General features: G+C 40.0%; 1 protein-coding gene across 1 annotated transcript; it reads right to left on the bottom strand.

Annotated features, from left to right (window-relative positions):
• Positions 1-3171: 3171 nt before the first annotated feature.
• On the bottom strand, positions 3172-9393 carry LOC149276524 (protein RIC-3-like). Its single transcript, XM_089503550.1, has 8 exons — positions 9279-9393; positions 6964-7181; positions 6484-6562; positions 5635-5728; positions 5027-5029; positions 4661-4806; positions 3431-3865; positions 3172-3338 (listed from the first exon to the last, which is right to left on the bottom strand). The coding sequence occupies exons 1-8, from the start codon at positions 9391-9393 to the stop codon at positions 3172-3174; spliced, it is 1257 nt and encodes a 418-aa protein (XP_089359676.1).
• Between the last annotated feature and the right edge of the window lie 1931 nt (positions 9394-11324).

Here is an 11324-nt window from a genome sequence, read left to right as displayed (position 1 = left end):
AGACCTTGGATCACGAAGCGTTGTGTTGTACTCTGGTTGAAGTTTCGCGTTCCATCGATATGACGTGGCGCCTGTTTCTACCATCGTGAGGGTCGTTCTTTTATTTTTCTAATTGTTTCTATAAAGGCGGAGATTTAGGTGAAGAAGTGTTCAGAAGCTTTAACCAAACCCGAGACGTTTATCACTAAAACCGAGCCAGGCTCTGCCGCGTCCCGTCACGGAATCAACGTCGGAGCTACCGGTGGATCTGAGCGATTGAGCCACTCGCTTTGGTACAAACCGACCCAAAACGGTCCTTTTTCGGAGCGTAAAAAACGTAGGTAGGGAACTAGTCTGCCTTTTAACGCTAACCAACGCTAGAGGAGCGTGCGCCCAGATACTGACGTTCAATGGGATTCATGTTTCTTTACAACGAAAGCACAAGATACAATGTTTCTTAGATGGTTGTCACTTTTATTAATAATAACGTCTTCACGCCATGATGTGCACAACGTAGCGTTTTTTGGGGGGGCACCCAACCTTTTTTCTGGAGACATTTGTTTAACTTTTCCTTTTACATGTTTTTGTAGTTATTAACCAGATCCGAAGTCATTGCCGGAGTTGGGGGGGGGGGTTTGGGTTGATCTACACTCATCGTTCAATAATCTGGAGGCTTGGAGGAAATTGGGGGGTCTTTTCACTCCCGCAGTTCCCTGTTGTATGCGGATGTTGTGTTATGTATTAAATTTCACCCATCCGAGCTTCTGTTATTTATTTCTGTTCTGAAGCAGCGGTCTCCGTCACGCGGACCCCAGCAGTCACCTGTTTGATGTTTACTTGTGTTATTCTAGGGCATTTTGGGCTGGAATCACTTATTATGACAAAAATAAGAACATCTAGTGAATCTTGTGAAGGAAATGAAACTGAGAAAAGCTGAAAAAGTCTTTTGCTAACCTGTCTACCCCCCGCCCCCCCCCGCCTAAATGTAAAACGTAATCGGACCAACATGTTGAATTCTTAGCTCTGCGTCTCACCGCATTTTCATATTTTGTTATTTTTTTCAATGTGTTGCAATGAGAAATATTTACTAAATACAAAAACGCATTTTTTTTTTCTATCAAGAAAAGCATCACAAATGTTGTAGTTCTACGAGGAGAGAGGCGGGACTTATAAAGCCAAAATGGCTGCCTGCATCCGATTAAAAAAATAAAAAATAAGAATAAACAAAGCACTTTGAACAATGAACGGCGTAGCCTCGCTATACCTTAAAGGGCACCGAGAAGCTATCTAAAAAACTAATTAATCTATATATCGATTTGAGTATTTCCAATTATAATGTTTAGCGATAGATGAAATTATTCCTCCGCACTACTGAAAAAACAACTTTTATCCGCAAACACCAAGACAATGATGACATAAATGTTCCAACAGAGGAAGTGAGCCCGCTGAGATCATTATTATTGTTATCTATTGTTTTATATAGCGCCATCATATTCCGCAGCGCTGTACAATGGGTAAACATGACAGAACAGGTAGTAAACAACGGAACAATTTGACTTTTGTCATTTCCTCATCGGCTGGCAAATTGTTTCTGGAACCTCTTAATGTTGTGAAAGTTATTGAAAATGTAATTTTTACAAAAAATTGTAAACACTCAATAAATTATTATATATATATATTTATATATATATATATTTAAATTCAATCGAATGGCTATTAAGTGTTTAAAACTATAAAGAAGTTTATTTTTGGCTGGTAAATTGAGATATTTCTCACACTCTTCTCCAACTTATTACACAGATTGTTAAACCGACGCATTTCGCAGTTCTGTAATACACAGGGTTGTAGTAGAAAAAAATGTCTCCAACGTATCCTCTTTCCCTCGTTTCTGCCACTTGCCTTTATGGACGTATATTTTGTCACAATTTTAGCACTAAAGATTTGTTGTAAAGTGATCTGCTAATTAAATGGAGTTTTGTATTTTTACATGAAAAAAAAAATGCCCAGAAAGATAATTCTTATGCTTTTTTTTGTCACGTGTTATAAATAAAGAACTGGAGAAAGACACCGAGAAATGTATTTTATTGATTATTTAAGGAGAGCAGGATTTTTTTTTTTTTGACATATTATAAATATGTAATAATGTGACGCTCAGGGTTTGTGGTCTTTCATGCTTCGGACTGGAAACCTGTGTGTAGTCAACGAGAGATGGAGTCTCCGCCTATCTTATCTCCAATTGGCTGGATGTTGTACGTAATTAGCATAAAGACAAGCCTTTCCATTAGAATTAGAATAAAAAATTAAATGAAATTTCCCATTGCGTTTTACATTCTGTAATACATTTCCTCTCAGAAAGGATAAGGATTTCATAATATATTCATGCAATATCAATATTTCCACATTTCCACAAAATTCTTAACTATTACATCATGGCCCGGGAGTTTTCTTAAAGATATGTGATTAAGTTATGTTTAACCTTATATATATCTATTTATATTTATATATATATATATATTTGTATTTATTTTTTTCCTGCCAGAATATCTTAAGCAAAATAAAATATAGCTAAAGTAAAAAAAAAATTATCTTGCATGAAAGATACATTTCGCAACATTAACAAATATATACTACTCTTTCCCTGAATTTCCCATAATTAACTTTGAAATTTCTGGTGAAATACTAAAATTGGCGGATTTAAGATACATATATATATATGCTGTATATCTCACCATCCAAAATGTGGCTGGGTGAACATGTGATTCTTTCATCTCGTTACTAATTCTTTTGGAATTCATCTTAGCTACAATGTTTTTCTATTTACAACCATAGAAACCTTTTTTACATACATTGTTTGGTTTTTTTTTTATTCTAAATAGTATCTTCATTTTTTTGGACTAAATTTACGTGATTAAAAGGATGTGTAACTATATTGACTGTCCTATAGGCAGCGTGTTGTATTAAGTTGACAAGGCAGGATTGTAATATTTTACATGTTCCTTTGCGTAAAGAAACAGTTTTTAAAACTCATGTTAAAGTGTGACCGTTGTACTTTAATGACATCACACGTATTGTGTAATTAGTGAATCCCAGAACAATTCCCTTGGTGAGAAATAAATGTTCAGCACATCAGTCCCTAGTGTCCTCGGACCCACCACCCCACCGAGGCCAACTTCTCTTGGTTGCTCTGCCAAACTAACACCAATCGTCCTCCTCATCTTCGTCCTCCTCCTTGGCGTAACTGAAGCATTTCCCAACAATGTGACCGACATCGAGGAGCGCCTGTTGTTCACTGAAGATAATGTTGGAAGTGACCACTTGACAAAAGACGTCTGAAGTCTTTAGTTGACTTTCTTGACCCCCTTCGGTGAAAGGGTTAATGGCAGTATACATTTGTTTTAGTATTCTATTCTTTTGTTGCTCCTTTTTCTTAAAGTGCCAACATCATCCCTACCGGTGGCGTCACATGCGCCCGGTGATTCCTCGTCGTCATCTGAGTCCATTAAAATGTCATTGGCAAACAAGTCGCCCTGATCACTGCAGCTTTCCAAATGAAAGCCGACATTTTCGGCCAACACAGCTGGATCATCTTCGTCATCTTCTTCTTCCTCGCCTTCAGTATCGCCTCTCTCCGCCGTGTCGCCGACGCGGGGGGACTTATGTTGCGGGGGGAAGATATTGTTTGATGAGTTGATGGGATTTTCGAGGAGGTTATGATGTTTCTCGTCCTCGGGGCTTTCTGCGCACAAATGCTCATCATTTTCGGCAAATTCCATTTGTTCCGCTATCTCCTCTGCGGAGGGCTGATTTAGCTCGGAGCAATCTACCAGAATGGTGTCGTGCTTGCGGTCCGAAGGCTCATAAATCGGATAGGTCTCTTCTGGATAGCCTGTTTTACAAAGATATTGAAAATAAATAGTGGTTAAGGCCAGCGCTGATACTGCTTCCAAGTATTAACTTTTCTTCGGATTCCTAAACACAGATGTGGAGCACTTTTCCCATCACCCACTCCTTTTAAAGGAACAAGAAAGGAAAAAGTAGCATAATTTGGGTAGAATTTAAAGAAATTTGGTGGCCAAAAATGGGTAAACTGGGCAAAATTAAATGAGGCCTTGAACACCGGTTTGACGAACACGACCTCACTTCCTGCCATCTAATTAATTATTGCTAGAAGACACGAAGGGCATTTGATTATGATGTCACGCTCCTGCAGACCCACTTGCTAATAGAGCAGTAGCACGTGAGGAGAACCTGAAAAACTCATCACTGCTTCTTTATGCCACGCCCCCGAGGATCTCTGTACTAATTTCCTCCTTACCTCTTCTTCCTGCGATGGTAATGGAAGCTGTAAAGGGGGAAAAACAGAGGGGTATATTCTAATCTGTGTTTAAAAGCTGAGAGATATTTAAGCTCAGCACATTCTTAAGAAAATATAATTAGATTTCCTTCTTTTAGAAATAGAACTCTAGGCAGTTGCAATATTCTGCAATGGGTGGGTTGGGAGCAGCCATTTTAAGTTGACCCAAGTGCTTTGTAATATTTACTAGTAAGGAGGCTGTTTAATACGTCACCCATTGTTAAGAATCTGGAAAATCAGTGTTTCTCTACCAGTCTACTGGATTTTGTTGGTTGTCACAGATCTGGTGGAAATTTCCACATGTCCGCCCCACTCGATGTGCGATACCTTCCCAATCCTCCATGTACGGAGCCTCCTCTGCTTCCTGCTCCGGAGTAATTCCATCCAGAAGTTTTCCTTCCTTCATCACCCGAGTGATCTCCTTCAGCCGCTGCAGTAGTTGCTGTTCCTCGTCTGTACTCACATGATCGGTTCTGGGGAAAAAAGATCCCATTATTAAATACAAGATTATTATTATTATTATTATTTATCGTGCTATTATTGTTATTGATAATATTTACATTGCTATTATTATTGTTATTTATATTGCTACTATTATTATTTACATTTCTTATTTTATTGTTATTTATATTATTTATATTGCTATTATTATTATTATTAACTATTATTAAAAATGTAAGTTACAATTTGGACCTGCTTGAAGGTCAGTGTTCCTCAAAAGGTGAGCAACGCAACACTGAGACAACCAGACATTTTTTTTTCTGCTGGCCTACTCACCCCAGAGGGAACACTGAACGCTGACTAAAAAATAAGATCTGAATCCCCTTTTTCTTTATAATTTTTGGCCAATATAACCAAAATAAATGTACAAAATGGGGATTAAAGTAACAATACAAAACTATAACCCTGACTATAAATGAGGGTACAGATTCATTAAATGCTGTCAAAGGAGCGTTGGTCAACTTTCTGAACCTCAAAAAATGTAATTATTCACAAATCGTTGAATAATTAACGCAAATGTAAGATTTATTATTATTTTTTTTATATTTATAAGAAGTGTACATGTGTCTAAATTTATAACCAATGCCATTTACTTGCAGGCATTTACATGACATATTTTGGGGATTTTTGGAGGAATCTTATATAAAGAAACAGATGATGTAATTTTGGATATTAAAATTGCATTTGCAATATAAAGACGTTCAGTTCTAGCCGGCGTGAAATGACGATAAAATATAGAATTTATTTTCTTGCTGCACCCAAAAGATAGTGATTTATGGTTTTCATTAGTTTCCGCGTACCTCTCACAGTTTGGTCCCAGGCGGGAGATAATTTTTTCCATTGCCTCTTCAGTTTCTTTAAGTTTATCTTGCAGTTGGCCGAGCTCATAGTCAGCTAAAAAAAAAATAAAAAAAACGGAAAAAAAAGAATTAAAAAGAAAAAAATATATATTAATAATAAGTCAGGGTGATAAATATGGAATAATCTGCAGTAAGACGCAACTCCTAATTTATCACGGACTCCCAGACATGAAAGTCACATTCACAGACCCAGAAAGGATTTATCAGAGTTAAATAGTTCCAAAAATTTCAATTATCATTTATTTTCCATGACGAGGTTGCCGTGGTTTTCCGTTGCCTTTACGAATGCAGATTTAATTGTATTTTTTGACATTTCTTCCTGGAGCGCATCCGTGTTTGTCTTACGCAAATACATACGTGTCGGTCAAGAATGTATACGATAGCTACATTGTTACTGAATGTATCGACGTAGAGACAGCGATGCCATGTTTACTTGTATAGCGTTCTGTCTCAGGATAATTTAAATATAATGATATTTAAATAAATAAATAATAATAATAATAATAATAATAATAATAATTAAGCTAAGTAAAAAAAACTTGTGGATATACACACAATGTTAACCCTTAACCTGCCAGGGGAAGGTTAATCCAGGCGTTGACTGATGGGTAAAATATTCATGTTTCTGTGAATGGGAACAACTTTTTGGGGTCCTGTTTGTCCTGCTATTGGCTCCCCAATAACAATATGTTTTCTGAATTTAAAAAAAAATACTTTATCTCAGGGCTTATTCGCTAATTCCTTCCATTAACGTGCGACTCGAGAGGCCTCCGTATACATCATTCTTACTGATTTTCCTTTTCAGGTTCCCGTTTGACATCGGTTGGCTCTTCTGCTCAATCTTTGGGCTTTTTCCTTTGGAGGAAAGCTGAAAAATATGAAAAAATGTAAACATTTAATAGGCGAATCACCCAAAAAATAAGCCCAAGTGTGCCGGCCGCGTTACAGTATCCTTACGACTGCATTCTTACTTTATGTGTCTATAAAACTCTCATGCTGAGCGCTAAAACAAATCCGCGTCTTCCTAACGTCATTATATCTACTAAGTCCAGCTCTTTAACCTCCAGGTGGACCCTCTAATCCGTGGACGCCTACGGGCAAAGGAGTTACCGGACTTTGCCACAAAGTCCCCAATGGGTGAAAACCAAATAATAAAATATATGTTTTGCTGGCAGATCTTGTAGATGAAATGATTAGCACCATGACCTGCACGATCCTTCGCTGATGTTCCCATACGTTCCAAAGTTGGGTTGATGACGTCTTTCTTACCTTGAACAGAATATAGAGGATGTACAGCAGGATTCCAAACCCGTATATCGGTATAATTTGCCCCACGAGACTTTGCCTTGAGTTTCCTCCTGCCCCGCTCCCGCCCTTAGCCTTGGCCACTGCTTCCGATAAATGCGACCTCGGGAAGAAGGACCCCGATGACCTCCCATCGGTGGGCTTGGGCTGGTGTCTGGCTGAAGGAAAATGTCCAGGATTTCCTGCAAAAAAAAATCCCGGTTTGGGTGATTTTGGGGAAATGTATTTAATTACCCACACCGCTCGAATCAGTCGCCCTCGGGAATTCGGAGCCTCCACCTTTGAGCCAAATAAAGCCTGAGAACATTGCATTGAGATGAATGTCTTTAGCCCCCCCCTGTAATGCAGAATGGTAAAAAAATGGAGGATATGTATAAAAACTGATGCAAAAAGATTGAAAAGCAGTTTTTCCCATAGCGACCAACATGACGATCCAATCAGAAGGAACCTGAGAAGATTAGATGGCCAATTCCGTGTTTCTATTAAATTGGATGGGAATGATAGGGAGCGGGGGGCCAGACGGACAGGAGACAGGGATTTATTAGACCTGCTATCCGTGAAATTGAATACGTATATACATAGCGTTTTATATATGGCGGGAGGTACAGGAACGCGCGTTGTGTGTATGAGTACAATAATGGGATACGGTTTGATTCGTCCCATCGGGTAGCCGGACATTTAACCGACACTCTGGAATTAAATTGTAATTGAGGTTGACAAAAGGCCAGACTATCAAAGCCGTGTCAGCGGTGATGGATTGCATTGTGCTATTGTAAGGAAATAGGATTTGGAGTCGCGCATGAGTACACACTGTAATCTTTAATTAAATGTCAGTTCCTATGACGTTTAATATCGGTGACAGCCCTCTTTCACTTCCACTTTATTGGGAATGTGAGTTGGGAAAAATAACCCTTTTCTCCAATGCTCCATCCAAATGGGGGCCCTGAACTCAGACCCAAGATGGTCTTTTCCGAGGGACAGGGCTGGAGCGGCTGAAGAGGGGCCCCTGAGCTCGCTTTAGCGAATAAGCCCACATATAATTATACATTTGATGATAATATATCAGGAGGGATCTTAAGAGCCTTTCGATTCTAGAACAGTTTCAGGTTTCTATGGTTTCATGAAGCAAAGGGTCTCGTGGAGACCTCATTGATGCCAGGGGCAAATGGGGCAACTGGGGCTGTAGGGGTATAAGGCACAATATTAAACCGAAGGTGAGGGTTGAGGACCATGCGCTATGACATCATGAATAAAACCATTTGCCTTATAAGGTCATTCTTGCCGCTTTATTGAAAAGGATTCTGGGTGCAGAGCAAAGTGGCAACAATGTAACCATAAAAGATGCATTCTTGGCTTTCTAAAAAGTTTCTAACAGGATAATCACGAGAGTTTAAAGGATAAAAATGGAAGTATTGCTCTTTCTGGTATGGAATCTGTTTTTTGTACGAAAGATTGAATATGGGTGCAAGGTTAAAATATAATATATCATCTTTTACTAAAAGAATAGCGAATGAATGAAACTTCCTTCCGGCAGAGAACAGAATGCGGTGATACAATGTATCGAGTTATTTATACCGTTTAAATTAAAAAAACAACAAACATTAAGCAGAGGACGGAAACAAACATTTTCCCGGGGAAAAAAAGTAACAAAATTAGACATTTTGCTCCAAAGTAAAAAAAAAAATATAAAATTTATCTTAATTCAGATTAATAAAATAAATATTTTAATGTCCTCAGGATAACGGCTTGGAGATGGGCAAAAGTGGATCATATTTTGGATCAAAAATGAGATTCACACGCCTGTAACATATAAATGTTCTTTCGTGCGTCTTGTATACTAGATTGTAAGCTCTATAGACAAGGCGGAAGGGATGACAGTAGGAATGGCCTAGAACCTCAAGAGCTCAAAAGTCTTTTTTTAGATTATTCGCTTTCTTTTACACATGGTGCAGATAATTATTATATTATATATTATTGTTTGATCGCTGGGGATGAGGATGGATGTCTGTCACAGGCTCGCCCTCGGCATTGCAGGGTAGTTTGTGGCAAAAAAGGAGTTAAACCCCCAGCTGACTGCCTCCCCTCTGTCTCTTAGAATAAAGACTCTTTTGTCTTTTCACAAAGAGAGCTTCCAGCCGTCCCGGCTCTGCCCGTGAATTGTGAGCTCTGTGGACAATACACGGAATGGGGGTAAAGCGGCAGGCTATATCGGAATTTATTGCGGGATGAGCTCGTGACAGCAGGGAGGATGCAGAATATCATGCGCAGGCACGCCTTACCCTCCGGCTGACCAGACTGTTTCCCTCGGGTTAGAAGGGTTTTGGGGAGAAGCAGAGAGACGCAGAGCACCAGGCAGGAGAACAGGGCCACCTTCTGAATGGTCGACAAAGCCATTTTCCTTTTCGGAATAAAGCAGAAAATAATGACATTGATAACGGTCCTAAGAGATGCACCGGGCAGGGAGAGCCAATCAGAGAAGCTGGAACAATAGGAGATGAAGGTTGTGTTTTTTTAGGGGATTATGGAACGGAGCGTGTCATTGGCTGGTGCTTGGAGCTGCCTACCGGCTACGTAACAGGATCTTCCCATAAACCCATCTGCTTCTCCTGCTCATTGAGGCGGCTGAATGTATGAGATCTGCCACGGCGAGCGAGGGCGGCTGTCACCGTCACCTGCGCAGAATGCACCGGCTGGGAGGAATGTGTACGGAAATATAGAACCTGCCGGCAGATCGGCCCTCGCCGGCCCCCGTCTAGTCGCCCGTTTCTCCTGCTGTAAAGACTCAAACCTTAATCAGTCGTTGGTCTCGTCTTAGATTCAGGAGCCGGATGTCTATCCCATGCATGTTTAATACCCTCACTGTATTACCCTCTACCACTTCTGCCGGGAGGCTGTTCCACCACCCTCTCAGTAAAGTAAAACTTCCTTATATTACATCTAAGCTTCTGACATCGGAGAGTTAAAGGGAATCTGATACACCCAGAACTAAAAACCATCCAAAAAACATCAACGTTATTTTCCGTTCCGTTTTGAAGTCATTCATACATAGAATTTCCATCTCTGGGAGCCACCAAAAGCAGCTTCCCTTTCCCATGATCCCTCAGTACAGACAGCAGCGGAATCCTCCGGCCAGCCCAAGCAGGAAGTTGTAAGCCACTTCCGGTTCTCTCCCATTAGCCCGAGCAGGAAGTTGTAAGCCACTTCCAGTTCTCTCCCCGCGTTGTTTTAGCGGACGGCGCATGAGCCTCTAGCGCTAGAGATTGTTTCCAGCCGCGCTGGTCCCTCCGTAACGCTATTATCACAGATACCTCAGGGAGATTTATACCCTGTGATGGGGGGGGGGGAGCAAGATGGCGGCTCTCGCATACAGCGCAACAGAAAGTAAAAGAGGGGGTTTTATATTAATACTTAAAGTAAAATAAAAAGACGAGTTAATGTGTTGTATACAGAGGTGAGAATTAGGATGAACTAGTAACGCTAGATGTTATTGCAACTTGGGTCAGATAGTACTAGATAAGGGGAACAGCCTTGAGCAGGGCCCTCCTCTCCTGTCGTTATATGACATACTACTTGTTATGTACAGCGCTACAGAATTTAATGGCGCTATATAAAACAATAAATAATAATAAATAATAATAATAATAATAATAATAATATAGCTTGCGAGCAGGGCTCTCTCCACCAAATGTATCGGTTTGTCTTAGTCTGTCAATTCTTGTCTTGTCATATCCCTTGAATTTATGTATTGTATTAAGCGCTGCGTAAACTGTTGGCGCTATATAAATAAAGGATAATAATAATAATAATAATAAGAACAAGGACTGAACAAGGTCAGGGGCAGAATGGTTCTTAAGTATCGTCTATTGTCTATGAATCATGGGAGTTGTAGTTTAATTTAATCTGGAGAGCGGCAGGTCGGCCGTCCCAGATCTCGAGAGACTTCTGGTAAAACACGTTACTAAGTATCGTCAAATAATTTCTCTGCACTTTCACTTGCCGCCCAGCAGAGGTCCCTGGGGCACAGAGATAAAATGTTTCGATTGTACGAAAAATCAGCATTTCAGTAAAATTGTCTTTCATGGACGGAGTGAAACGTCTGCGATTCGGTGACCTAATTCACTAAAATCTGAAAAAAAACTTGGTTGTGATGGATTGTGATAAAGAGTGTGAAATGTTGTCGTGGCGGGGTCAGGATTTATATCTTGACTAAAGACGATGAGATGAAAGGGGAAGAGGGGTGGCAAGGCAAAGGGGCATTAAATAGAGGGGTGGGATATTGGGGGCTGAAAAAGCTCGAGGCCATGGCGGGGGGAAGAAATTATACC

The sequence above is a fragment of the Sceloporus occidentalis genome, unplaced genomic scaffold (assembly GCF_023333645.1).
Source record: "Sceloporus occidentalis isolate IW3139 unplaced genomic scaffold, rSceOcc1.0.p SCAF_235, whole genome shotgun sequence".
In the NCBI taxonomy this organism is placed as follows: domain Eukaryota; kingdom Metazoa; phylum Chordata; class Lepidosauria; order Squamata; family Phrynosomatidae; genus Sceloporus; species Sceloporus occidentalis.
This window is presented reverse-complemented; position numbering and strand designations above follow the sequence as displayed.

Coding starts and splice junctions, on each gene's coding strand:
- LOC149276524 (XM_089503550.1), bottom strand. CDS start 9,393: ATGGCTTTGTCGACCATTCAGAAGGTGGCCCTGTTCTCCTGCCTGGTG. Junction 7,182..9,278: donor ACAGTCTGGTCAGCCGGAGG/GTAAGGCGTGCC, acceptor TTTTTTTTGCAG/GAAATCCTGGACATTTTCCT. Junction 3,339..3,430: donor GGGCGCATGTGACGCCACCG/GTAGGGATGATG, acceptor CTTTCACCGAAG/GGGGTCAAGAAAGTCAACTA.